Here is a 27,305-nt window from a genome sequence, read left to right as displayed (position 1 = left end):
CTCGGTTCCGAAAATCTTCAACGTCGCACCCACTCTGAACAAAAAACGAGGCAGCAGTGGCTACATTCGAGTTATATTTTCCTTGGTTCAAAAGCGCTCCCCCTCTGGAAGTAACCCCAGTCCAGGGTCCTTCCTGGGCGGCGCGTGGGGCCGAAGGCGGAGGCCCCTGGGCAAGGGGCGCGGCGGCCAGTTTGTGAGGCCGCGAAGGCGGGAGGGGCTAAGCGGGGCGCGTGGCCGGTGCGAATGCGCGGAGCCGAGGCAGGCGCGCAGGCAGGTGAAGGAACGAGAGGAGATGGGCGCGGGGGTGCGGGCAGCGATCGGAGGTGGGGGGTGGGGCCCACAATTTAATTGAATCGATGCCTCCCACCACCTGGCCCTGACGGGGGCCTGGGGCTTCAGGAAGGCCTTTCCGGGCGCCGGGCCTCGCCCTCTCGGGCCAGGGCCAGCGGGCACCCCCCGACGAGAGCGGGGATAACGGACACTGGAGCGTGCACTCCAGCCTCAAGCGTCCAGCCAGCACCACAAGGCGGGGCCAGAGCGAGTTAGAGCGCGGGCGTTTGCGCAACTGCGCCCCCCCCCACACCTCTGACGGACCGCCGCCCTGTGGAAGTAGCTCGCTCCCGCCCCTGCTCCAGACTGGGGACGAACCTCCTCCTCGGTCCTCACTAGGGCTACTGATAGGGTCCCAACTGGAGGGCCTCCTCGGCCGCTCGCGCTCACCCAGTCTCTGCACCTGCTCCCGCCTGTGAGGTTAGGGCCGCTCTGGCGCACGCCTGGGGCCATCGACCAGGTGAGAGCAGGCAGCCCAACCCACGCCCTGCCGGGTCTGAGCTCTGGCCAGCGCCCCTCCCCTCCGCTTCCCCGGCCCAGGACCTCCTCCCCTCTGGTTGGGTGTCTTGTGCCTTGGTTGAGGACCCCCCCACCCCCAGTACCCCTTCACTGCTGCTTGTCCCAACCCCTGCGGCAGGGCGGGCAGCACCGTCAGTGTACCGAGGTCTGACCCAGTCTGCGAGGGCCCCACGCAGGTCCCCGCCGGCCCTGCCTGCCCACCAGGCCAGGAAGTGCTCGGGGTGCGGACACACCGAGACCAATCAGCGTGTCTGTCCTCCAGAGAGGAAAAGCCTCTGAGCAGGGTGCATCCCAGACCACAGGAAGCGGGTGGGGGGGGTGTGTTTAAAGGGACAGGACTAGGCTTTGGTCAACTCGGGCTCCTGGACCACGGCGAGCCGCGGTTGGAGAGGCTCCAGGGAGGCCCTGCAGATGGGCAGGGGGCGGACGAGTCGGATACGCGCGGTCGGGTCTGCAGTAGTGACCCCTCCGCGCAAAGGCAGGGCGGGCTGGTCCTCAGACCCACCCCACCTCCCAGCGGGGAGCACCAAGCGGTCGAGGACCTGCCTCTAGGGAGCCCCGAGGACGAACTGGGGGAGAAAGAGCCCGGCGGGACTGGGAGGGTTGTCGCCGGAAGGGGGGGAAAGGCGGCGCTTCTGGAGACCGCGACGGGGCGGAGCTCGCGGCGATGTGGGCGGGGCCTGGTGGACCGAGTGAGGCTTGGGTGGACCTGATGGGGTTCAGGGTGGGCCCTGGGTGGACTGGGCGGGGCTTGGTGGACCTGACGGGGTTCAGGGTGGGCCCTGGGTGGACTGGGCGGGGCCGGACGCTCCCCCGCGGCTCACATGATGTCATCCAAGAGGTTCGCACTGGCCACCCAGTCGAGCGCGCGCGGCTCGGACGCAGCCATGATCATGCACATGAAGGGGCGGCCGGTGCGCCGGTCCGTGGGGTAGATGGTGGTGGGCGTGAAGCGCCGGTTGGCTTCGACAAACTCGCAGAGCTGCTCGTAGACGCGCGGGAACTCGTGGCGCAGGAAGACGCCGCGCAGCCGCAGCTCTCGCTGGATGTGAATGAAGGCCACCTCGCGTGCTCGCCGGCCCGCCTCGCCGTCCTGGTCTAGGCCCGCAGTGCCGGGCGGCGGCGTCAGGATCAAAGTCTCCATGTCGGGTTCGCGGCCCCGCGCGGGGGGGGGCCGTGCTGGGCTGCCGGCCGCCAGCGCCACTTTGGCGAACTTGCGCACCGTGGGTCCCGGGCTGCGAGGCGCGGGCACTGGCCTGGCAGGGGCGCCGGGCGGGGTGGCCCCGGGGCCCACAGCCACCGACACGCTGAGCAGGAAGCACTCGGCTGGTTCGTAGAGGCGCCCAGCGGCCGCCAGCTCCCGAGCATAGCTGCCCAGTGGGGCCGCATGCGTGGCCAGCTCGCGCAGCGACAGGTAGGTGGGCGACAGCAAAAGCCCCTCGAGGCCGAAGCGCAGGAAGTTGTCTGCGGAGCCGGGGCTCGGGAAGCCCAGGAAGAGCACCCCACGGCCGCGGGACAAGAAGCCGACGCGCGCGATGCGCGAGAAGGCGCGGTGCACCGGGCCGCTGTCGCGGCAGAACTGCAGCACGTGGCGGCACACGCTGCCCACGCGGCCGTACACGCAGCGCGCCTTGTGCGCGTCCCAGTCCTCGCGGCGGCACAGGCGCGAGCAGTAGTAGGTGTAGCAGCTGTGGCAGGACTTGAAGTAGAGGCAGGCGTTGAACATGGTCTCGGTGCGCCCGCAGCGCGCGTTGGAGCACGTCATCAGGTCGTCCTCGTCGGCGCTGGGCTCAGGGGAGGCGTCGGCCGCCTGCCCCTGGCCCGCGGGCTCTTCGGCGCTACCGGCAGACGCAGGTGGCGAGCGCGGCGCCAGCGCTGGGCCCCCGGGCCCCGAGGGCCGCGAGTCGAGCAGGCGCCGCAGCTGGCGGCCCAGGCCGTCGGACGTGGGCTCGAGCGCCTGGCCGGCTGGGGACCGCGAGTCGATGACCAGGTCAGTGATGAGCTCGTCCAGCTGTTCGAGGCTGCGCTGGCGGCCAGAGGCGGGGCCGTCGGGGGCGGCGGGCTGAGACTGGCGGGGGCAGCTCCCCGGCATCTCCCAGCTCCTGGCGGCCGGGCGCTCGGCGGCGCGCAGATCGTTGTCGGTGATGGTGATCTCCGGTGTGACGTACCAGTTTCGGCCTGGGCCCTCCCCAACACGGCCCTTCTCGGACAGGGACGTCTCGGACAAGGACAGCGCCGCGTAGCGTCGGGGCGAGGTGGACAGGTTCACGACGACGGGCGGGCGCCGGCCTTCGGGGGACGTGCCCCGCGGCTCCCGCGCCTCGTGGCCCAGCAGGTTCTCGTAGCTACGGCCCCGGCCCAAGGGGTCTTCGCGGCGTGGCCCAGATGCCAGGATGTTGTCCCAGGAGCGCGAGTAGTGGCGACTGTCGGTCGCTAGCCGGGGTGGACTAGTGCCCGTGCCTCCGTGCCAGGAGGCGAGCAGCGGGCCGGGGTCCGGCGGGGGCGCCACCTGCAGGGTGCGGTAAGGCCGCGGGCCCCAGTCACCCCAGGCCGGGCTGCCTCGCGGGTGTGGATAAGTCCGCGTCAGGGCTTCTCGATTGCGGTACCGCCCGAAGTCCTCAGTGTAAAACGCGCGGGCGGCGGGGCGGGCTCGAGGCTCCTCGGGGGCATAACGCGGGCCGCAGGGCGGGCCGTAGGCGCGGGGGGCCTCCCCGTAGTAGGAGCGGGAGGGTGGTTCCTGGACCGGGAAGGTTCGAACTTCTCCCGCGTAGTAGCCGCTCCCGCGTCTTGGACTGGGCCCCGGGGGCTCTTCGGGCAGAAAAGGCCTGGGATAGTAGCCGTCGAAGGGCGGGCCAGGGCTGGCCATGAAGCCCCCAGGGTGGCCCTCTGGTTCCTCCGTGTAGAAGAACTGGGTGGGCCCCGGCGGGGTGGTGAAGGGCACACTCCGGCGCTCCGCGTAATCCCGGGGCCCAGGGAGCGGTCCGTCGCAGTACAGCGCCCGGGGGTCGGTGCAGTACGAGTCACTGGGGGTGGGGGTGCGCGAGAGGGCCACGTGGCGAGGCCCGGGCACCGTAAGACCGTGGAGCTGCGGGGCGGCGCGGGGCCAGGGCGCGGGCTCGGAGGGCCCGCAGGGCCGTGAGCCCCGGGCGGCGTGCTGCAGCACCGCTTCGTCTGGCTTGATGTCCAGGCGGCAGCGGACGTGGGGGGCGGGCCCCGCGGGTGGCTCAGCTGGCGCGCAGCGGTTGGCTGCAGCGCAGAGGGGCGCGATGCGGCCAGGGCCGCCCCGCTGCGGCTGTAGCTTGATGGGGTGTAGCTCGTTGGCGAGCGCGCGCAGCGCGGGGTACGCGGGCTCCCGGCGGGGCGACGCGTCGGCCCGCGCCGTTCGCTGCGCTTCTCGGCCTCGGCGCGGCAGCACGGGTGGTGAGGCGGGCGCGGGCGCCAGGCTCGGGGGCGCGCGGGGGGCGCTCTTGGAACGGGCGCGGCGCCGGGTCTCGCTGTCGCGGGATCGGGCGCGCGGCGCGGCGGGCTCCGGAGGCGGCGCCTCCGGGCGGGCCTCCATGGCCACCCCGTCCAGCCCCTCCAGGAAATCGAAGCTTCGACAGTGGCGCTTGTTGAAAGGCGCGGGCGCTGCAGGCCGGGCCATGGGGCGCTCACATGGCGGGGGCCTCGACACGGGCCCCGGGGCCGCCACCTTGATGTCCTGGTACACGGTCGACACGAGCAGATCCGGCGGGTCGGTGCGGGTCATCTTAAAAGAAGTCTCCAGGCGTCAGCTCACTCGGCCTTTCGGGGCTTTCGCCCTGAGGGGAGACGCGGGTCAGGGCGGCCCCTCTGCAGCCCAGGCCCCGCTAACCCCCAGCGCTGGCCCGGCTTACCTGGGGCACAGCCCGGGAGGCAGCCAAGGCCTGCGGCCACAGGCCCGTGTTCCATGCCGGCGTCCCAGGCACCTGCAGGGGGCGCCCAGCTGTCCAGCCACTCGGGTCTTGCCCCCTCCTCCACACCATCCTTTCTGGGCCACTTTCTGCTGGGAGGAGGTGGGTGACCAGAAAGGGGACGTCATCGCAGCGGCCCCCGAGCTCCTGTGCTCACTAGTGACCGCTGGCAGGCTGGGGTAGACCCCCTTTCAGGGACAGGCCAGCAGTAGGGTAGGAAGAATGAGAGTGACCCCAGGACCACCCCACCGGTGCCCACAGGTGGGACAACTGTGTGCTCACTGGGGCCTTCACAGACTGCTTTAAGGTGCTGGCTCCTATAAAGCAGGTGATGAAGCCCGCTCCTAACGCCTAGTGCAGAGCAATCCCCCCATGCTGCAGTCTGAAGCCCCTGGCCCCAGCCTTAAGCAACCTTAGCCAGCCTCCTGCACCCCCTGCCCCCCACAACTGGCGCAGCTGGACATGCAGCCGTCCCCCAGCACTGTGTCAAGGCCCAGCGCAGAGGCCCCTGCAGGCCCTGAAGTGGCCCCGTCAGGCCCAGGCGTGGCACAGGCTCATGGGCTTGCTGCCCTGCCCTCAGTCTCCGTGTGGCGCTGGCCACAGCCGTGCTTCCGGAGCTCATACCTGGGCCCCAAAGCTCCCCTTGCTTTGCAGGAACCGCCTCTGACTCTCCCTCTTTTTGGGGTGGTTGAAACTCACCAAGCTCTTTAGGGCTGTCATGACAAGGCTGGGAGAGCGACCCCCCAATCTTTGCAGCGAGCGCATGGCAGCGGAAACCAGGCCCTGGCTGCTGGACCACGTGGGGGTGTGTGAGCTCAAGGAGCTCAAGGCTGCCCCCAGGTCCCTGAGCGGCGCAGCAGGCCAGGAGGCCGCCAGCAGGGGAGGCAGGGCGGTGGGTGGATCGAGCCCCTGCCACCTGCAATTCTCAGGCAGGCCCTCCCCTCAGCATCACGGAAGAGCTCCATGGAAACCTGAGGTTCCATGCCCCCGCATGCAGGCTGAGCTGGGGTCCACCCCTCTGTACTAGGCCCACGTTCAGACTTGGGGCAGCGGCTTCTCTGGGTGCCCAAAGCCTAGAGAGGCTAGGAGTGGAGGGGGGTGGCTCAGACAGCGGTACGGGGTCTCCACCTCCTCACAGGCTGGGAGAGCATGCTCCAAGGTGAGCTCGGAAAAGCGAGCTGGGTGCTCACCTGGCAGGGTCTCTGGTCTGGCTGACCCTCTGTGTCCCCGGTGTGCCAGGGCTTTCCTGCCAGCAGAGCTGCCCCCCTGGGTCAGAGACACCCAGGCCCAGTGCTTGTCCCCATCTCAGCACCCCCACCCACCTGTCCCTGGTTTCCAGGCCCATCCCCCTCCCACCCTGAAGCCAGGCCAGGACCGGGGGCTGGATGACAGGGTATGAGGCTCCGCCCCAGGGAGGTGACAGCCCGGCCTTGGAGCTGCCACGGTCCCCGAGGAGCCAGACTGGGCGACACCCCTTCCCTTGGCGATGGGACGGTCCGCCCCCGCCGGGGTCCCAGGCCTAAGGGGCCCGGCGGGTGGCCCTCCCCGGCGCGCAGCCCGGCCCAGCCCCGAGCCCCCGGGGGTGGGGACCGCCGTCCTCCAAGGCGCAGCGTCCCCGTCCTCTTGGTCGCCGCACTCACAGAAGATCCGCGGGGCAGCGGCCTGGACCCCTTACCTGGGCGGTGCTCCCGCACCGCGCCCGGCGGTCTGCGCAGGCCTGCGCGCGCTCCGCCGTCCCCCGCGCCGCCGCGGCCCCGGCACCGGCAGAAGCTTCGAGGCAGCGGCGTGAGGCTGCCGGGCCGCTCGGTGCTGCCCCCGATGGCGGCCGGCGGGACTGCACTTAAAGGGACCGCGCGGTGGGCCGGGGACCTGCGTAGCGCGCTGGCTCCTGCTTGGGGCCGAGCCGGCCGCGCGGTGAGGGGCTCCTTCAGCCCTCAAGATACATGCCTGGGGTCCAGCGAGAAGACCTCGGGCCGAGGAGCGCCTGGCCCAGCCTGCCCGCCCCCACCTCCCGGACATCTGTTGGAGGGCAGCCGGCAGCCTGGCCGGCCTTGGAGCGCGGGCCTTGGAGGCGGCCCAAGTCCTGGCCGCGCTGCGGACAGCTCCCGGAATAAACGCCTGCGGCCAGCCTAGGCAGGAGCAGATGGGCAGCCCTATGCCCTGCTGGCCTCTTTGCTGCAGGCCTGTCTTCGCCAAGCCTTCCCCGGGCACGTGGGCACCCCCAGGGCCCTGCTGCTTCCTGTCCTCCCGCTGTGCGGCCTCTCCGGGAGGACAGGCTCCTCTGCCCCCCGTGTCCAGGCAGGCAGAGGCCCCACTGCCCTGGTCAGGTGTGCACACCCCAGAACTGCATGGTAACATCCCCCGTCCAGCCCTTCACATGAGGCTGAGCCAGGAAACAGTCCAGGCTGGCAGACGGGCAGGGCGCTGGTACCTGCAGCTCCCAGGGGCAGGGGCAGCCACGTTCTGGCCTGTCAGCTGAGGGGCCCTTGGGCCAGTCCAGGTCAGTCTGGTCCTCATGGTAGTGGGCACTACATTGACAGCCAGCCTCACGAACTGGGTTACAGATGCCCTTATGGGTCAGTGTGGTGCCCGGCCCCTGCCCAGTCATGGCTGCCCATCTGCGTCCTGGGTGTGGGGCTCTCTGGGCACCCGAGTTGGGGAGAGGGCGGCCTGCCCACTGCCCCCTCTTCGTCCTTAGAAGGCAGTCTGTACGCCTTTGGAGGCGACAGTTCTCGGGCACCTGTGGGTGGGGCAGAGCCCTAATGACAGCCAGAGGGGCCTGCAGGGCTGAGGTCAGTGCCAGGTGGGAGCAGGGGTGCACAGCCGCCCTCAGGGGTAGGACCAGGTCCGCGGAGGGCGGCTGCACTGGCCCGCCTGCACGCAGCACAGCGCTAGTGGGGCAGAGCCTGCCTGAGGCCTCCTACCCTGAGAGCAGTCACCTCGCAGGGAGAAGAGCCCCATGGCCTGTAGGCGGGGAGCTCGGGACCTTCCTGCCCACCCACTTCCTGCCCACCTGGGCCGGGCCCCTGGCAGCAGCAGCACACACGGATGCGCAGTAAAACAGGAGAGCTTTATGGTCCGAGCAGTGCGGAGGACAGTGAAGGACACGAGTGCTGAGGGCCTCCTGCTCGGCCCGCGCATGCCCGAGCTCAGGTGCAAAGCCAGAGGCCGTGCCTGGAAAGAGCCACCCCCGCAGGGGCGCCAGCACTGCCTGGCCTTGGCGCGCAGCGGTCCTGGGGTCGGGGGACGGAGGCCTGCGGCGCCGGCTGAGCCGCAGCAGGAAGCGGGGACGGCCCGCATGCAGCAGGCCAGGTGAGCGCGTGCAGCGGGCCGGGGGCGAGCAGGGGCCGGCGGGGACGCACCCCCCCTGTAAACAGCCTCACGGGCCTCCTCGGCCTGTCCCATCCCTGAGAAGCGCGGGGGGCCGGCTGCCCGCCGCCCCTCCCTGCAGGGCAGGCCTAGCCCCCAGCGCACGGCCCTCCGTGGTCCGCAGGGCGGGGCCTAGAGTGCTTCGTAGTCGCCCCCGCCCCGGAGGGGGCCGCCAGGCGCCCCGCCGCCCAGAAAAGCCTCCAGCTCGTCCAGGGCCGTCCTCTGCGGGCCCCGGGGCCGCCGCCGCCGCTCGTCCCTGCCCTTGTCGTCCGCCCGCTCCCGGCTCTTCTTATGCTTGCTCCTCTTCTTCGCCGCCTTGTCTTCCTCCTATAGGGGCACACCGCGGTGTCAGGGCGGCTGGGTGAGCGGGGCCGCCCCAGGGCGCCCGGGGACTCAGGTACCTCTCTGCCCTTTTTCTTCTTCTTTTTCTTCTCCTTCGCGGGGGGCCTGCCCTCCTTATCTGCAGAGGAGAGGCAGCGTCAGTGCCCCGGCCCGAAGCCAGGCCCGCCCTAGGCCTGGCAGGGAACAGCAGCCTGGGTTAAGCCGGGGGTGGGCAAGTCTGGTCTGAGCTAGGGTCCCTGGGTCCCCAGCGTGAGCACAGCCCAGAGCCAGCACCTAGCCCTGCAGCCTCTGCCCTGGGTTTGGGCAGGGCCCGGGCCACTCCTGCAGACAGACGTCCTTTCCTCTCTGCTCTGGGGACAAGGAAGGCCCAGGGAGGCCCCAGGTCGGTTTCTAGGGTCCAGCGGCCCAGACTGGGATGACGCCAGGAGCCGGCAGCCAGAGACTGTGGGTCCCCACGGGCCCAGAGACCAGGCCCTCTCTCTGCAGAAGGCCAGAAAAGCAGGGCGGGACCGCGGCCCAGAAGCGCTCCCGCCCACCGCCTGCGCCTGCAAAGGCCTCCCGTGGGCTGCAGATCAGGTGCCTGGGGAGCTGGGAGGTGGTCAGAGAACAGCGGGGCCACGCAGAGCAGGGCTGGGGACGGGGCTTCCGGCCCTGTGGGGGCCTGCCTGCCGCCCGTGCCCCTGCTCCGGAGCTCTGGGCTCAGGGCGAGGGCGAGGCCAGCTGGCGCCTGGCAGGAGGGGCGGGCCCAACGCTGCTACCTTGCTCGCTGCTGTCCTCGCGGCCCGGCTCTTCCAGCCCCAGCCCGAAGAGATCGGAGTCGTCCTTCAGTCTGAAGGAGGGGGCCAGGGGTTTGGGGGGTGCGGGGGGCTGCACGGGGCCAGCGTCCTCATCGGTCAGGTCGGAGAGGTCCTCTCGCACAGGGAACTCGCCCTGGACAGGGAGCAGGCGGGTCAACCGCAGACCCCCGCATCCCCCTGGCTGTCACGTGACCCCCAGGGGCTCCCGTTACCGCCCCAGGCCAGGGGCCCCCCAGTGATGATGGCCTGCGTGTGGCAGCTGTGACACGGCAGCCCCCTAGCCATCCCCAGAGCAGGGTCAGCTGGGCCTGTTGTACATGGCACCCAGTGGGGCAGCCCTGCAGTCCCCACGGGCCTGACCTAGCCCTGGGAGCCCCTACGCATCGGGCGGCACGACCCCCGCCCACCTGGCTGCCCTGGGCTCGCAAGCAGCACGGTGCAAGGCTGGTCCTCACCGCTCTCCGCTGAGCATCTGAATCGCTCTCAAAGTCTGGGTCGTCCATGACAAAGGACAGCATCTGGGCGGCGATGGGCCCCTCGGCATCGCTCTCTGACGACACTGGCTTGTCCGTGCCCTCCTCCAGCTTGCCAGAGGGGCCCTCGGGGCGGGGCTTTGCCGCCCTGGGAGCCGCGTCCCGGGGCGGCCCCAAGGCCTTTGTGGAGGACCTGGGGACACAGAAGAGCGTCAGGGACCTGAGGCCGCCTCCCGCCTTCCCTCCCCCCAGGGCCCGGCACCTCTTCCCTTCCGCCCCAACACACCGTCTGGTCTCTGGCTCAGGGCACTTCTGGGGGGCCAGGACTGCAGCCTTGGGGTGCCCTGCCCCCTCCTCTGCCTCCTCCTCGCTGGACAGAGTGATGTCCTCGCTGGGCACGGGGCCCGTGGGTGGCAGGGGCTTGCTGGGAGGCTTATCTTCAAGGTCCACGTCATCCTGGAAACCTGCCACCATGGGGTTCCCTGCCTGGGTCTCCCTGTCGCTGCAGGGAGGGCGGGGCAGTCAGAAGTCACGAGGAGGGCCCAGAGCACCCACTCTAGCCTCCAGGCCTGGGCCTGTGGGGCTGCTCCGCCCTGCGTGGACACGGCCAAGGGGCACCAGCTGCCAGGGCACCCCTGTTGAGGGGGGCTGCCACATGTGTGAGAAAAGCAGGGGTGGGGGCGGGTCTGAAGGGGACGGGGTTCTGGAAGAGTGCGTGGAGGGGCCGCAGGTGGCCACAAGCCCGAGCCTCCCCTTCACACTCGCTCTGCCCCCGGGGAGAAGTGCATAGCGGCTCTTTTGCCCCAGGCTCTGTCCAGCAGGCCCGGCCTGTGCTCTCAAGCAGCAGCAGCCCAGGGTCAGGCAAGGGGGACGCCTGCTGAGTCGCGACACCGAGGAGTCAGGCTGTGGCCTGAAGCTGCTCTCCCTTCCTCCTCCGCGCACCTCTGCTCTGTCCCAGCGCCCAGATGTGGACAGGTGTGTGTTCCCGGAGTCCACACCTAATGGGCAGAGGGCCAGGCTGAGGATGGCCCCAGCTGCCCGCTGCCTCTGGGCCCTGCCCTCACCTGTCACTGTCCTGGGGGCCCCTGGCTCCCAGTCTCTTCTCATCCTTGGCAGGGACTGTGTCCTCCAGGAAACTGCCGTCCAGGCTATCTTCAGGAACGAAGTCCTCCACGTTCTGGACTTGGGGGGAGGCCTCTGCAGCTGGGGTCGGCTCTGGGGACAGTGGGTGCCAGCTCGTGCTCACCAACCCCCCCAGCTGGCCCATGAACGGGATGGTACGGCTGGGCTGTGGGGCCGCCTGCTCAGGAGGATGGGGGACCTTGTCCCTCCCGGGGCGGGGGAGACAGACAGGGCTGCTCCCCCTCGGGAAGCCTGGGCCTGCCTCCGGTCCTCCCTGGGGTTGGGGTCGTCCCTGGAGGTGGGGCCTACCTGGGGGTGGGGGGGCCACCTCTGTTGCTGGCGTGGACCCAAACAGCCGAGCGATGATGCTGCGTCGGGGAGGTGCGGCTGGCAGGGGCGGGGCTTCAGCAGGGGCAGGGGGTGCCGGGGGGGCCTGGAGGGGTGGCTGCAGAACCGGCTGGGGCGTGCTGGGGCTGGAGCTCCCCGTAGACACCGTGCTGGGAGGCACCACGGGGGACTGGGAGCCGGAGGACGGGCTCTGCCCGCTGGTGGTCAGCGGGGATGCGTGGCCACGGCTGCGCGCCTCCATCATCTCCAGGAAGCTGCGGGAACAGACCACGTGAACTCCGCCCGCCCCGACACAGCCCTCCATGTGTGTGAGCGCACCGCCGCCCTGACACAGCCCTCCCTGCATGAGGTCCCTGGAGCTGCTGTGCTGATGGCGACAGGGTCCCTGCCCCGGAGTCCTGGGCACCACCTCCCCCTGGCTGAGGACACCGGCAGCATGGAAGCCTGGGCAGGGCCCTCCTCTGGGGGGACGAGCTTTCAAACAGGTGTGCGATGGAGAGCCGGAGTCCTTGCCTCCAGGCTGCTGTGTGGAGACGGGGAGGGGCAGGCACAGGACAGGGTCTTGGCGGGGGCTGGGGTGGGGTCCGCCCCCGACCTTGGCGGTCCCCCAGCGGCTCAGGGCAGGCCGCAGTGACACCACTGCTGAACCCCCAGGGTGCCGCCTTCTCCAGGGACTGTCCTGGGGGCTGGTGGAGGGTGGGCACCATGGGGGGGCTCCAGCTGCCGCCTCCCCAGGGGACCTGGTGCCCACGTTCAGGTGGAGACCTGGCGGGAGCTGGTCAGCCTTGGCGGGGGTGGGGGTGTGGGGGCGGCACCTGCAGCAAGGCCAGCCTGATGGGGTGGGTGAGACACCCCCACCCTGCCGCCCCCCGTGTCAGAGCCAGTAGCTGCATCTGCTTCCGGGGAGGCCCAAAGTCCCTCCCTGAGGCCCTGGGGCGGCAAGGAGACAGGAGGGTCCCACCAGAGGCGCAGGTGGAACAGCGGCTGCCCTGCCCCAAGAACACCCAGTAGAGCACAGGACACAGTTTAGTGGAAATTTGGGGCCAGGCCTTCCCCAAAGAGACATGCCCACCCCAGGAGCCAACCTGATCCTCAGGCAGACGGGGCTGTCCCGCACTCTGGGTGCCCACGACCCGCCCTGTCGCGTGTCAGAGGAGTGCCTGCCAGGCCTGCTCTCCATGGGTCAGCCATCCCGCTGGACGCGCTCGGACAACACCCCTCCCTCTGCTATCAGGGGCCTGGAGGTTTGGGTTCCCCCCCTGCGCCCTCCCAGGGGCAAGGAGCTGTCTCCACGGGTGTCACCCAGGAACACCGACATCAAAACAGGGACAGGGCCTCGGCTGGCAAACAGGGCCGCCGGACATGCAGGGGCCTGGGGTGGACACGAGGCTGGTCAGCGGCGCCTTGGGCTTCACACCAGGGGGCCAGCAGCTGGGCCGGTCTGGACAGAGGCGGGGAGACCAGGCAATCGATGCCTACAGCTGCAACAGGCCTGAGCACCCCCACCCCTGCCCCTGAGACAGGTGGCCACTCCATGCGCCCATCACACTCAGTGAGGCAGGCCCAGCGGAAGTGCTCAGTGGGCAGGGCGGCAGAGCCCACGTGCCTGACCTCCCATACCAGGGAGGCTGGGGAAGAGCCGCTGTCTCATCTGATTCCCAGGAAGGGCTGAGACCTGACTGCAGCAAGGCCCAGGGCCTGTACCAACTCAGAGCTGACGGGACTCGGTTTCTCTGAGCAGCAGCTCCTCGTGCAGACACGTCTACGTGGCGGGAGGCATGCACGTGCCGCCGCCGAGTGCAGAGCAGGGCTGGGGTGCAGCCTGGCCCAGCACGCACCCGCCTTCCCGCAGAGCCCGCCCGGGGGTCTGAGCGCGAGCGCGGCCCAGCCACACGCACATGTCATAGTTCTGGTCCTCGGTCTCCTGCTGCACAGACAGCTCCTCCAGCGTGGCGTCTATGTCCAGCTGGTTTGTCTCCAGCTGCCGCAGCAGCGTCTCCCTCTGCAGACAGGAAGCAGGAGGCTGAGCCGGGGCTGTCCTGGTGTGATCAATTGCCCATCGGCCTGGCGGCCCCCAACGGACAAGGCCACCGCGGAGCCCGGAGCCCGCAGGGCCGCGCCCAGGGGCCAGTGAGATGCCTGGGTGGCTCCGTGAGGCTCGAGGGGCAGAGGTCGCAACGTGCGCAAAGCACCCGAGACAGCGCCCTGTTCACACAGGTGCCCTGAGGTTCGGGAAGCTCCAGCACTTGCTGAGACACGCGCTTCCTGCCGGCCCGGTGCTCCGTGGCAGGATGGCTTCCACCTTCCGCTCTGCCCACTGCTGCCCTTCAGTCCACGCTGGGGGTGTTTTCCTGCAACTGTGTGCATGCTGTGCTCTGACAGGAAGCTCAAGGCACCCCTAAGGGTGACGCAGATCAACCCCCAGGGTGCCCAGGGAAAGGGCAGGTAAAGGGTGAGTGCCTGCATCCCGGCCTTCAGGGGCCTCGTCTCTTCAGAAGGTGAGAGAGGAGGAAAGACAACCGCTCTCACTAGTGAGCTCTGCACCCTTTCAGAGGAAGCGAGAGGCCTCTGCGGCGGCAAGAGCCACAAGCCAGCACCCCAGGGACGGACATGGGGTGCTGTGTGTCTGTGCTCCGTGATGAGCAAGGCTGTCACCTCTGGGGTCTTGCCTTGAAAGCCGATTGCTTGTCTAAGGTCAGACACTGAGCCAGACACATCTGAAGGGCCACTGCAGCCTGCAGAGCTGTGACTGTGACGTGTGGGGCTACTGTTGTGGCGGGGCAGGAGTGAGCTGAGCCAGGGTGCAGAAAGCCTCAGCCTTTTCTGTAAATCTAAGAGCATTCCCCCACAAAAGGGAGAGCGAGACTCCAGAGAGGGTAGCCAGCCCGGTGGGGGAGAGCGTGGGCTTCTCAGCCCCTGCAGCTGTCGGCAGAGTGCCCAGGCCCACGGCGGGGGCAGCGGGGTGCCCACGAGGGCTGGTCACTGCCACAGGCCACAGCACCGAGAAGGACCCACGCAGACAAGCTGGGGAGGGCCCAGCTCCCCAACCAGCCTGGGGCACCCCGTCGGTGGCTGCGAGCCCCGCCCCTGCCGGCGGTGCTCACCTGAAGCTGCAGGAAGGGGATGTTGAAGAACCTGTGCAGGTACTTGAGGCCGAAGCTGTTCTTCATGGAGGACTCAGCGTAGCGGAAATAAGAGGATCCCGGGGGCCTGTTCGCAGGAGAGCAGAGTCGGAGAGCCTGAGGCGGCCGGGGCAGCGGGGCGCACTGGGCCGAGGATGCAGCCGGGCTAGGCCGTCCTGGGGGCAGTGCCCCCGGGCGCTGGGTCGGCCAGTGGGTAACAGGCCCACCGTCCCAGGTGGAGACACGAGGTTCAGGTGGCTCTGCTCGGCAGGGCGCCCTCTGGTGGACGCCAAGACCAGGCAGCTGGGGCCGTCTGCCCCTGCACGGCCTCACGGTGCACCCCACCCATGCTGGCCCAGGGACCGGGCCGACATCCCTGCCGCACACTGGGGGTGCTCAGCCGTGACCCTGCCCGAGTCAGTCTCCAGGAGGGCCCGGGGCCTGCAGCTGGGGGGGTGGCCAGGGCTCGGGCAGGGGCAGTGCAGCAGGCCGATCCAGGGGGACAGGAGCGTCCCGGTGGGGGGGTCGGGCGTGTCTGGGGGCAGCCGTGGGCCCACCTGTCCAGGTGGTCGAGGACGTCGCGCACGTCGTCGGGCAGGATGACGCGGTGCTCGCCCATGTCGCGGTAGTTCCCCAGCACACACACGGGCACGTGTGTCGGCACTTTGGGCAGCTCCCGCAGGATGTAGTTGAAGGTCCTCGGGGGCACATGGGGGGAGAGGCCTGCCTGAGCCTCCACCCAAGGGCGTGGGCGCGGCGTCAGAGGACCCCCAGGGTGCAAGCCACCCCGAGGGGTCGCCCCGTACCCGCGTGTCCCCAGACCCGTCCGCACCCTCTGTGGGCACCGTGTGCCCAGGCTGCTTTCAGTGGGGGCATGGGGCCCATGCTCCTGTCTCCTGAGTGGTGAGCAAGGAAGTGCGCCCCCGTGCCCAGATTCAGGGCACTCTGACCCGGAGCCCACCCACCTCTGGCCACTATGTGCACGCTCTGTGCACACTGAGCTCCCCGACTGGAAACGCTGGCGTGTCCCAGCGCCCTCTTCTGGTGATGGGGACAGCGCCCGGCACTGCAGGAGCGAAGCGGAGCCATGCTCCCTGGGGATCTGGGGCAGCGAACCTCCCCACCCGCACCGGGTCTCCTGGGTGGGCTCAGCCTCCCTCCCGCCCCCTCCCCAGCCAGCAGCCTGAGGTGCGGGGACATCCATCTGCGTGGCTCCCCGTCCTCCTGGCCTCTGGTCACAGCTCATCCAGCCACGGCCAGGAGCTTCAGCAGTGGTGACAGGGCACACGAGGCCAAGGGGCCGTGCCAGCGCCCGCACTGCTCCCAGGAGGGGACGGCACCCCCGGCCCCGGGGCGGGCCCCCCAGGCCGGCTGTGCCCAGAGGCAGACCTGCTACTCCTGCAGGGGCTCTGGCCTCGAGCTCCAGGCACACAGCGGCCCTTCCTGCTGAGCACCCTGCCGCCACTGGGGGCCGCTCACACATGGACTGGCACCCTGTCCTTTGTGGGCACTAAGCCATCTGTCCCTGCAGGTGGGAGGGCGGGTCCCCAGAGCGCTAGGCAAGGCTGGAGCTGTGTTAGACCCCAGACACCCAAGTCACTGACGGGCACCCTGGGGTGAGTGGGTGAAGCCCGGGAGACTGTCCAGCCATGACACGGAGGGCCCGTGGTAAAGGAGCGCCCACGCTGGGAGGGGCCGTGTCCCGGCAGGTCTCGCGGCGGCTTCGGGGATGGCCGGGCTGCTCCGAGCGTCCCCAGCTGCGCAGCCACCGCAGCTCCCCTGCATGTCCTCTCCAGGCAGCGCGCAGACTCGAGGCCACCAGCCTGGAAAAGCCTCTGGCAAGGCCGGCCCAAGTCACGCGGGGAGGACGCTCCTGTCGGCCACCAGCTGCCCCCCAGAGCCGGGGTCCCGGGCGTCAGAAGGGCCTGGCGCTGGGCCTCCTGCCACGGGTGGTGCTATCACAGCTCAGAGCCGAGGGACGAGGCCCCACCCACGAGAGCCCACGCAAACACGACCCTCGGGGCTGGTGGAGGGTGTCCCCACACCTCTGCACGTCCCTCTTTGCTCATCTTGCTCCTGAGCCTCGGCTGTGATGAGCCACAGCGGTGTGCCCCCCAGCGAGCCCAGGAACGTGGGATCTGGGGACCCCCACACAAACGGCCACTCGACGCTAGCAGGGCCGCACAGCTGGGGGGCGCGTGCCTCCCCACCCCGGCCTGCCGCCTGGCGCAGACGTGAGCACCCCACTTGGCCCACTTCCAGACTCAAGTGCTGAGGCCCCCAGGCCGGTGGCTCCACGAGGCTGAATGGCCAGGGAGCTCCCAGCCCAAGGCTGGCCCTGGAGCAGCGCTGGGCGTAGTCTCGGGAGTTGCAACGCCCTCGCAGCCCAGCGTCCTTACCACTGCTTGGTGATGTCAAACATCATGACCACCCCATTGCAGTTCTTGTACACGTCCAGGAACTCCGCATCCAGGGCCATCTCGGACTCCGCCTGCGGACGGGGAACCAAACCTCAGAAACGGGCCATGACCCACACGTGAGTACCCAAAAGACATCAAGTGTTTTTGTTTTGGGGAGGAAAAAAGTCAACACGAGGCTAACTGGCACGGCCACACGGCCTGCCCTCAGACCAGGGCCTGCACTGCCTGCTGGTCCTACGCGCGGGGCTCACAGGTGCTGCCGTGGGCACTAGTGAGCTGAAGCGCGTCCCAGACCTGAGGACGCAGCCAGAGAACCTTCCAGAACCCACACCAGGGACGCTGTGGTGCTGGGGCAGTGCAACGTGTCCATGAAGGTCGGGGACCTGGGCTGGCGCTCACGGAACCTTCCGGCCCGCTGTCAGGAAGCCGTGAACAGAAGGCCCTCGAAGCTGGCACAGCCTGTCACAGGTCAGGAACGCTGCCAGTCGTGTGGGGTCCTCGTGGAGCCACAGGGGGCCCATGTGTGCCCAGCTACACCCACAGGCGCGCCTGTGCCTTTACGGGCCCGGCCTCTGCGCCAGGAGTGAGATGTGGGCTCTCCACATGAACACCTCCCAGGCCACTGCAGCCCCAAGTGGGGTCACGGACGTGAGCAGCAGCTCGGGTCAGTCCGCCACTCCAGGCTGCTCAGGAGTGGCCACTGCGTCCCTCCAGCGCCAGCAGATGCAGTCCTCGGGAGGGCCGGGCCAGGCGGGCAGAGAGGCTGAAGCACAGATGCCTGCTCACAACCACCCCGTGAAGTAGGGGCCACGCGGGACGGACCAGCTCACCTCCTGGGGGTCGTTCTCCATCTTCAGGCCGTCACCTCGCTTCTTGCATTTTCCTTAAGGACAGATGGACACAGTCACGGGTGGAGGCGCTGTGCCCGAGGGCGGCGCGAGCAGGGCGGCTTCTCCCTGCACCCCGCCCCCGGCAGGGGCCTCATGCCCGAGGGGCAGTGCTGGGCGCTCGCCCCCCACCGCAGACCCAAAGCCAACATCACAGCCGGCACGGAGCCCGGCCGCCGGCCAGCCCGCCTGCTCCTGGAGCCAACAGTGAGCCTGCCGGGAGCCGGGTCAAGGGGGCAGCGGAGGAGCCGCTCAGACAGCTGCAGGGTGGAGAGAGCCGGAAGAGAAAAGTCGACGGGTATGACTCACCTTTGTCGACTACATCCCAGACTTCAACTTTCACGACGTCGTCAGTGGCTGAAAAGGGAGAACAGCAGGATCAGAGCCCAGGGTCAGCCTGCGGCTCCAAAGATGGGCCTCCAGGCCGTGCAGACGCCACACTCCCCCGGGCGCCGCCCCCAGGGCTCCTGCAGAGGCAGCAGGCACAGCATCCGGGACGCTCCTTCCTGGGAGGCGGGGAGCAACCTGGACGCGTGCTCAGGTGACAGGACCCCAGGTCCTAAAGGCACCCCTGAGGCAGGCTCGCGCCCAGCTAGTGCCCTGTGCCCCTGGCTGCTGCGGGAAGGCCTGGTCCCAGTGACTCCACAGCTGCTCTTTGGCAGCGCTGTCTAGGGGTCGCCAGCCTGGGGTGAGGTCCGGGGCACATCCCCAGGCGGTCGGGGGCTACCCACCTCCCAAGGATCCTGTGGGGAAAGGGGAGAGACGTACGTGCCACCCAGAGGAGGGACAGAGCTTCACCCTGAACCAAGAAGGGGCACCCTGGGGGTGGGGCCCAGTGCAGCTGGGGCAGGGTGACGCCGAGCCTGTGTGGCTGCCCAGACGGTGCCTGGCGGGCGCCGGGAGGGTTGGGAGGCCCGCTGAGGCCCGGGCATCCTGCTGCCGGCCTACAGGGCCTGGTTTTCTGATGACAGGGAATGTTTAAGACGGCTCAAAGGCCTTTTACTGTCATGATTCCCAAGCACGCAGAGTGGCTCCCCTGCCTCCCCGCAGGGTCCCTCCCCTGCCTCCCCGCAGGGTCCCAGCGGTCACCGACCCCCACAAGGGGAGGGGGGCCCGCCATCCTGGTCATGCCCGGGTGGCTGCCAGGGGTGCTCTGCCCACCAGGTGATTCTGCCAGCAAACCCCTCCTGGGACCCTGCGGGGGTGGGGCTTCCCAAGGGCCGCAGAGAGCTGGGCTCCGAGGACTGAGGAGCCTGCCTGCTGAGGCCAGTGCAAGCTGCGGCTGGAACCAGCCCGACCCGGCCCGGCCGGTCTGCTCCGACAGCCAGGGTCCAGCCCCTGGCACTAATCCCCAAGTGGACAAATCTCCTACAGGAGCGGGGACTTCAGGGCGACCCCAAAGCAGCGTGTGTGGCGTCCCAGGGCTGACTCCAGGCTAGGGGTGACGGGACAGCCTTCCCTCCCCGCAGGCTGCGCCCGCCCAACCCCAGACTGGGGGTCACAGGAGAGCCCCCTCCTTCCCCACAGGCTGAGCCTGCCTGACCCCAGGCTGGAGTGGTTACAGGAGAGCTCCCCTCCTCCTGGCAGGCCACACCCACCCGACCCCAGGCTGGGTGGGGGTCACAGGAGAGCCCCGTCCTTCCCCACAGGCCGAGCCTGCCTGACCCCAGGCTGGGGGGGTTACAGGAGAGCCCCCCTCCTCCTGGCAGGCTACACCCACCCGACCCCCGGCTGGGCAGGGGTCACAGGAGAGTGCTCACTTTTGTAGCTCCAGTGGATGCTGGTGACCTGGATCTCCTGCGTGGGGATGTACTCCTCCACGAACTTCTTGCCCTGCAGCCGGTGCCACAGCGCCGTCTTGCCCGTGTTCCTGTCCCCACGGATCACGATCTTCACTGGGAGAGAGCACAGGTCAGGCAAACAATCAGAGCAAGGCAAACTTGCTCCTCCGCAAGCATCCACGCACACCTTCTGCACACTCATGTCTGTACGCTGGCGAGCAGGGAGCCCTGGGGGAAGAGGCAGCGGGCACAGGCTGGAGAGCGGGCAGCCCTGCTCACCCCCAGGTCCCCAGGGCAGCTGGCCCACACCTGGGAGTCTGCACTCAGGAAGGCAGCCTCCGGAGCAGGCAGGGCTGTGCGCTCCCCTCCGCAGCCCTGCGTGTCCCACGGCTGCCCTTAACCTGCTTTCCCGCAGCCCTGCGTCTTGGGTGCAGGACATAGGGCTCCTCATGACACACGTGGGGAGATGGCAGGAAGCCTGGATTCTACCTTGCTGCCCAGCCACTGCTTAGGAGAGGCGTGCTCACGCACATGCCCAAGAGGACAGGGCGGGCTGGGGACAAGGTGGGGAGGGGGGCAAGGTCCCAAGGCGTTGCAGAGGAGTGGGCTTCCTGCTGCCTGCAGAGAAGGCAGGGGCTCGGCCTAAGAGTGTTCCAGAGAGCTGGGGAGCTCGGCAGAACCAGCGGGTCGGGGTGGAGCTGATGGCCTTGGGTGGGCAGCTGGGCCTCTGGGGAGGGAAGCTGGGCAGCCTGCAGGGAGGCGCTCTGGAGGCCACAGGCTGGGCTGGGGCAGCGTCTCCCCGGCTAGCACCGAGCGCCCGGCAGGGCTGGGCCTGGGGGCACAGACACCATGTTTCTTGCCCAGTCATTCTCTAGGGGGCTGTCTTCTCAGTTTCCAACAGAGGGACGCGAAGTCACCGTAACACGTTGACTGAGTGGCTGCAGCTGTGTACTCTTTATCCTTCATGATACCGGTTTTGTCTTTTTAATTAATCTTCCCAGGGGTTCATCAGCTTGGCCAGTCATGGGCACACAGCCTGTTTGGTTGGCTGGACGCCTCTGTTGATTCTTCTTAAAAAGCACCTGCTTCTGTTTTTCCCCTTGTCACTTACTTCCTTTTACTTCCTTGGGGTTTACCCTGCTCTTTTTCCTGGGTTTTCAAGCTGTATTCTCAGGTCGATGACCAGCCCAAGTATGTGGGGAATCACAAGTACTTCTTCAACCCGTAAATTACTTAGAGACGTTTCCAAGTTTCCCCTCGGAGCTGTGCTTGTCGTTGTTCCTAACCAGTTCTGCTCACTGCGGCCACACACGTGGTCCTCACGGCGCACACTCCCAGCTGTCTGTGGGGACCACTGGCGTTAGGGACGCGCCTGGGTCTGGGGGGCTGGGTGCAGGCGCCTGCTGCTCCACCGGGTCTTCCGCCCGCCGGGCCGGTTGTGTGCCCTGCACCCAGTCCCAGCGCCCACGGCTCAGCTTCCCTGTGGCCGATGTCTACCCAGGGCTTGGTCCCACATCCCCGCTTCCGGCCTTTCTGTGCCACTGTGAGCTGGACGTCATTCTTACGTATCACACACCGGAAGGAAATCAAATCACAGTCTTCTTTTGCTGCTGAGTCTGCATGGTCGCCTTCCCTGGCAGCTGACAGTCTCCAGTCCCTGCAAGAGGTTCCCTCCCCTTTTTTCTGCCTTTTCACAATGGGCAAGGTTTTGTAAATTCCTGTTTTTGCCTGGTATTTACCTGGAAGATTCGCCAAGTTATTTCTGCTCTTAAGCTTCTGACACACACCTTTGCCACAGTAAGTCTGAAGCCAGTGTCCTCGGCCCCCACTCAGACGCCACTCGCCACTGGTCAGCTCGGGGCTGTGTGCTGGCTGCGAGCATTCTGGCCTCTCCTCCTGTGTTTTCCACGGCAGCCGCAAGGCCTGTTCCCCATCTCTGTGCCCTGCAGACCTCCTGCATCTCCCAAGCTCACCGTCCATCCGCCTGGAGTGCACAGCCCAGGATCCATCTCGGTAGGAGCCTGGCCCCCGCAGACTGCAGGGCTGATCACCTGCGTTTCTAGGCCGACGGGGCTACCCCAGAGCGCCGTCGCTGCCAGCGTGGGGTCGGGCTCTCAGCTGCCCCTCAGCGCGGTCACTGCCAGCGTGGGGTCAGGCTCTCGGGGCTCCCCCAGCGCCGTCACTGCTACCGTGGGGTCAGGCTCTCAGCTCCCCCTCAGCGCGGTCACTGACAGCGTGGGGTTGGGCTCTCATTCCTCTCTGAAGGTGCTCCGTTTGCTCTCTTCCCCTTCAGCTTTGCTGTCCTGAGATTCCCACGATGCGTCCAGCTCTGGGGTGTAGAAGCCGCAGCCTCAGGCTTCTCGGTGTTCTGTGTGCTTTGTGAGCCGCAGGAGAGCCTGGCCTGAGTTTCTCCAGTGGCCGCCTCTCCATCCTGCTCTTTGTTTCTGAGACTCCAATCGCACGTGTGCATGCCCGGCTCCATCCTGAGCCTGCATCTCGCCATCAGCGCACACGCCACACGCATCCTGAGCCTGCGTCTCCGTCAGCGCACGCGCCACACGCATCCCGAGTCTGCGCCTCGCCATCAGTGCACGCTCCGTCTTCAGCTGGAACACTACGCTGCGTCACCCGTCCGCCGGCTTCTTGTCTTACTGACCGTGCTTCTTCGTTTCTGGAGGGTCTCTTTGGTTCTTTTTCAAACACAACCTTTCTGTTCTGACTCTTGATATAATCTTACAACCGTTTCCTTCTTTGATATGTTTCCGGTCCCATCACTTCGTGGCCAACAGTGGAAACAGTGACAGAGTTTATTTTTTTGGGCTCCAGAATCACTGCAGATGGCGACTGCAGCCATGAAATTAAAAGATGCTTGCTCCTTGGAAGAAAAGTATTAAAAAGCAAAGACATTACTTTGCCAATAAAGGTCCGTAGTCAAAGCTATGGTTTTTCCAGTGGTCATGTATGGATGTGAGAGTTGAACCATAAAGAAAGCTGAGCGCTGAAGAATTGATGCTTTTGAACTGTGGTGTTGCAGAAGACCGATGAGAGTCCCTTGGACTGCAAGGAGATGCAACCAGTCCATTCTAAAGGAGATCAGTCCTGAATATTCATTGGAAGGACTGATGCTGAAGCTCCAATACTTTGGCCACCTGATTCAAAGAACGGACTCACTGGAAGAGACCCTGATGCTGGGAAAGATTGAAGGCAGGAGGAGAAGGGGACGACGGAGGATGAGATGGTAGGATGGCATCACTGACTCAATGGACACGAGTTTGGGTAAACTCCGGGAGTTGGTGATGGACAGGGAGGCCTGGTGTGCTGCAGTCCATGGGGTCGCAGAGAGTCAGACACAACTGAGCAACTGAACTGACCAACTTTAACATATATTTGTTTTCTATTCTGTTTTGAGAATGAAGTCTTAATTTTCTCTCTAACTGAAATCCTTTTAAAATCTGAAATCTATCCTTCAAAAAGCCAATTAGAAGAAAGTGTATAATACCAGAAATAAACAGAAAGACCTGGTTTCATCTGGTTAAAAAAAGTAACCGATCTCTACTTCTAAGTAAAAAAGTCAAATCAATGTTAGAAACTTAGACATCACTCAGATAAACTAAGTGATTCAATGGAAAACCTTTAATTAAGATTCACTCAAGAAGTGACGAGAAGCCCTGACCTGAGAAGCGTGTGGCCGTTTTACTGAACAGAACAGCTGCCTTTCTATCCTGTGCCTTTTATTCGAAGGAAGGAACACCACAGACACGGGATTGGCTACGGGCTCCAGAATCTCTTTTACTCCCTGGTTCTATAGTAATTCACCCAGACTGCCACACACTGCAAGCGAAACAGGGTATCTTTTTTTTTAAATACAAAAGAAAGCTGCCAGTCTATCCTGGATGGGAGTGATGCATTCCCTCTGCAGGAGGCAGGACTGAAACCCCACGATGCCCTTTGGTGGTGCCACCAGCAGGGGTCGCTGGACAGCTGGCCCCCTCCTGGCAGCTCCTCCCAACACAACCTCCAGGGTCTCTCTTCACAGAGTCCCTGGGATGGGGCATGGCGGGAGGGCCATGAGGGCCTAAGGCCATGTCTCCCTCTCTCCTTCGGCTTGGCCTCACGCTCCTCTCCTGACCTCACTGCACTGCGACACGCCCTCGGCCCTTCTCCCTGAGGCCGGCGCTGACCTTCGGCTCAGCAGCCCCAGCCTCAGCCCTCAGCCTGCGCAGACCCTCGGCCGCCATCAGGCTGTGTGCCCGCTGCCTGCCTTCCACTCCCCCTAAATGTAAGCCCCGTAGCGCAGAGACTGTGGTCTGGGTTCTCACTGATGAGCGCTCGGTAAATATTTGCTAAGCAGATGAATGCCAGGGAAGGAAAACCTATGAAGAAAAGCGTGGAGCACGTCTCAGACAGCAACGCTTGGGGATCCGCACACCAGCCCTGACGGGGCAGGCCGCACAGTCTACCAAACGCAGCCGCTCATGTCTGAAAGGAAAAGCCCTTTCCCAGTGACCAACCTTTCAAAGCTTTCCTGAGTTCTAGCACTGAAATCTGACTGGCCAGGACTCTGAATGCAGCCGGAGCAAGGGCATGGAATCCACAAGACCAGTGCATCCTCACTCCAGCAGACACAGCTGACCACCCGGGCCCACCCGGAGCACCAAGAGCACACAGCTCAGGGAGCATCCTGCCGCCTCACACGCGAACGGCTTCTGACCCACAGGTGTGGTCCCGTGGCTCACCTGGGCTTTGATGCTAAATGTGATGTGTATGCTGGGACTCTGCATGTGAGTCACTTCTCACCATCACAGCAATTTACAAGAAAACGACTTATCTGCCGCAGGAGAACAAAGTTCTATAAGAGCTCTTTACCCATAAAAATCCTGAGTCCATAGTTATCATACGGCTGGTGTGCTTCCTTAAGTAAGATGTTTTGGAAAGTAAGTACTAGAAATGTTCTTTTCTGCTGACTAATAAAGGAAGTAAAAAAGTTTGGAAAGTGCGTATTAGCCCACGACGGGGACAGCGTCAGCCTGAAACGTCACACAGGCACGGGGCTCGGCTTCTCAACCGCTCCACATTTCACGCATTGTGTTCTGCATCAGAATCTGCTGCCATGCAACCCCAATCCCTGAAGTGGGGGCTCTTCTCTGGAAGGATTCCAGTGTCCTTTCTGCTTCTGACCCACCCCCCAACCCCAACCAGGGGGGTGTCCACCAGGGAGGGCTTTTCAGAAGGTAAACACTTTCCAGGCCAGTTTCCAAAGGAGGAAGATTAAGTTTTAACAAATAATACTATAACTAATAAAATTAAGGAGAGACATTACTTTGTCAATAAAGGTCCGTCTGGTCAAGGCTATGGTTTTTCCAGTGGTCACGTATGGATGTGAGAGTTGGACTATAAAGAAAGCTGAGCGCCGAAGAAGTGATGCTTTTGAACTGTGGTGTTGGAGAAGACTCTTGAGAGTCCATTGGACTGCAAGGAGATCCAACCAGTCCATCCTAAAGGAGATCAGTCCTGAATATTCATTGGAAGGACTGATGTTGAACCTGAAACTCCAATACTTTGGCCACCTGATGTGAAGAGATGACTTATTTGAAAAGACCCTGATGCTGGCAAAGATTGAGGGCAGGAGGAGAAGGGGACAACAGAGGATGAGATGGTTGGATGGCATCACTGACTCGATGGACATGAGTCTGAGTAAACTCCAGGAGTTGGTGATGGACAGGGAGGCCTGGCGTGCTGCAGTCCATGGGGTTGCAAAGAGTCGGACACGACTGAGCGACTGAACTGAACTGAATAAAATTAAATAACGGGAACCAAAGGTGAATTATAAGACGTGTGAAAATGAGTGTATTTTTTTTTTAATATTTACTTTTGGCTGTGTCGGGTCCTAACTGTGGCCCGCCGCTGTCTTTGCGGCACAGGCCTCTCTCTAGTTGGGGTGTGTAGGCTCACTGGTTGTGGCCCGTGGGCTTAGTTGATCCTGAGCATGTGGGATTTTAGTTCCCCGGCCAGGGATCGAACCTGTGTCCCCTGTACTGGAAGATGGATGCTTAATCCACTGAGCCACCAGGGAAGTCCCTGAAAATGAGTATTTTGATTTACTGTTCTCTTCTGGGAACGTGAGAGAATCACACACAAAATTGGGTAGAATACGTGCAAAACGACTCCTCTTTTAAATTCAAACCAAGTCTTTCCAATCAGTTTCTTAATATGGCACATTGTTAACTGAAATACAGGGCTCATCACAGAGACTGGCAGGCTTCCCTGCAAGTCGGAAATGGGGGAATGTCCGATATCTTGTAGCAATATACAGAAATACTTAGGGGGGAAAGATTTAGAAGCAGAGAACACATTAAAACAAACAACTTCAAATACCACTACCGAAAAGCCAGCAAGATGGAAAAACTTTAAAGAGGTCAAGAGGGCAGTCAGCGTCTAGGAGCTAAACTATTTTACATAATTTATAGCTGAGGACTGGAAACGATCTAGGCTTTCAGGGCATCGGGTAAATAACTCCTTCCCATAGAAGAGAAGGCTCTGCAGTAACAAGAGTCTGTTCCTTCTAAAGTTCTTCTAAATATATCTCTTACAAATGCTTCTTTTTAAAAAAGGGGAGCAAGAACGAGCTGCGCAGCTGACATTCCCTCTTCAAACTGAATACCAAGTCTACAGAGAAAAACCCCGTAGGTCAAACTAGCAGGCCAGCGGAATCCCCGGCCCCGTCCTCCTGCGGGTGGGCACACGGCTCGCGGGTGGAGAGCCCGCCACCCCTTTAAGACCGGGTCACAGACCACAGACTCGCCCCCGTTACGTAAGAACCCCTCTCGGACGGGGTCACCTGGGCCAGTCAGGGTGCCGCAGACGCACCCGGAGCCGCCTGGACGAACCGCACCGTGCACGCGAGACGCACGCCTGTTCCCCCGCCGGGCCAGCATTCCTGGGGAATGACCCACAGGCCAGACGGGAGAGCCGCAGGCCGAGGCGCCCGGCCCCCGGTCCTGCGGTGCTCTGGGCCCTCCTCGCCGGCCCGCATTACCTCCGGACCCCAAGGGAGCGCCCCGGGGCCCCCGCCATCCGCGCAGGCACAGACAAGGGCTCAGCTGGCCGGAATGCAGACAGCAAGGCCCTCGGGGTGCGACGAGTCCCCGCGCGCTTCCCGGGTCGGAGCTACCCGGATTCAGCGAGACTCGGGCGGCGCGGCCGGGCCCCCACCCTCCCCACATGCCCCGCAGGCGCCTCCGCGCCGGGCCGCACTCACTGTTGTACTGCACCCCCTTGGCGAAGCGCCTCTGCAGCGCCTGGTTCATGGACTGCAGCCCGGCCGGGATGTTCCTGTCGCGGCCCGGCGCCTGCTCCGACCCCACCAGCTTCTTGAGCGCGGAGAACATCTTCCTGCTCCCACGTCCGAGCCCGGTACGGCCCGCGAGCTCAGCGGCGGCGGCGGCGCGGCGGTAGTCGCACCATGCCCCGGGTTCCGGCGGGCGAACGCCGGCCTGCAGGGCAGCTCGGGGGCTCAGCTGCGGAGGCTCCGCTCCGGCCCCCACGGCCCCCGGCGCGGCCGCTCTGTGCTCGTCAGCGCCGCCATCTTGGCGCCGGCTCAGCGGGGCGCAGAGCTACGGGGCGCCGCGAGGGCCACGGGAGTGCGGCGCGCGTGCGCATAGCGCTGCGGGCGTGGGGCGTGCAGCTACGGGGCGCCGCGAGGGCCACGGGAGTGCGGCGCGCGAGGTGCGCGGCTACCGGGCGCCGCGAGGGTCATCGGAGTACGGCTCGCGAGGTGCGGATGCGCAGAATGCCGCAGGCGCGGGGCGCAGGGCGCGAGGCGCAAGGGTACCGAGCACCGCGAGGGTCACGGGAGAGCGGCGC

The 27,305-nt window shown here is 65.6% G+C and overlaps 2 protein-coding genes and 1 long non-coding RNA gene across 3 annotated transcripts; 1 reads left to right on the top strand and 2 right to left on the bottom strand.

Annotated features, from left to right (window-relative positions):
* Nucleotides 1–57: 57 nt before the first annotated feature.
* Nucleotides 58–6,100, bottom strand: AJM1 (apical junction component 1 homolog). The gene is made up of 3 exons (XM_061434195.1): nt 5,972–6,100; nt 4,725–4,870; nt 58–4,649 (listed from the first exon to the last, which is right to left on the bottom strand). Exon 3 carries the CDS (start codon nt 4,595–4,597, stop codon nt 1,670–1,672), a length of 2,928 nt encoding a protein of 975 aa, XP_061290179.1. The 5' UTR covers nt 4,598–4,649; nt 4,725–4,870; nt 5,972–6,100; the 3' UTR covers nt 58–1,669.
* Nucleotides 6,101–7,832: 1,732 nt separating this feature from the next.
* Nucleotides 7,833–27,050, bottom strand: RABL6 (RAB, member RAS oncogene family like 6). The gene is made up of 15 exons (XM_061434196.1): nt 26,701–27,050; nt 19,422–19,556; nt 17,971–18,018; nt 17,605–17,657; nt 16,754–16,845; nt 14,912–15,052; nt 14,337–14,442; nt 13,131–13,234; nt 11,194–11,486; nt 10,827–10,977; nt 10,049–10,264; nt 9,745–9,955; nt 9,251–9,422; nt 8,552–8,610; nt 7,833–8,477 (listed from the first exon to the last, which is right to left on the bottom strand). The coding sequence occupies exons 1-15, from the start codon at nt 26,828–26,830 to the stop codon at nt 8,283–8,285; spliced, it is 2,106 nt and encodes a 701-aa protein (XP_061290180.1). The 5' UTR covers nt 26,831–27,050; the 3' UTR covers nt 7,833–8,282.
* Nucleotides 20,741–22,515, top strand: LOC133257798 (uncharacterized). The gene is made up of 2 exons (XR_009739703.1): nt 20,741–21,455; nt 21,736–22,515. It is a non-coding gene; the product is annotated as an uncharacterized LOC133257798 (long non-coding RNA).
* Nucleotides 27,051–27,305: the final 255 nt, after the last annotated feature.

Source organism: Bos javanicus, chromosome 11 (genome assembly GCF_032452875.1).
Source record: "Bos javanicus breed banteng chromosome 11, ARS-OSU_banteng_1.0, whole genome shotgun sequence".
Lineage (NCBI taxonomy): Eukaryota > Metazoa > Chordata > Mammalia > Artiodactyla > Bovidae > Bos > Bos javanicus.
The sequence above is the reverse complement of the archived record's forward strand: the minus strand, read 5'-3'. Positions and strand labels throughout refer to the sequence as shown.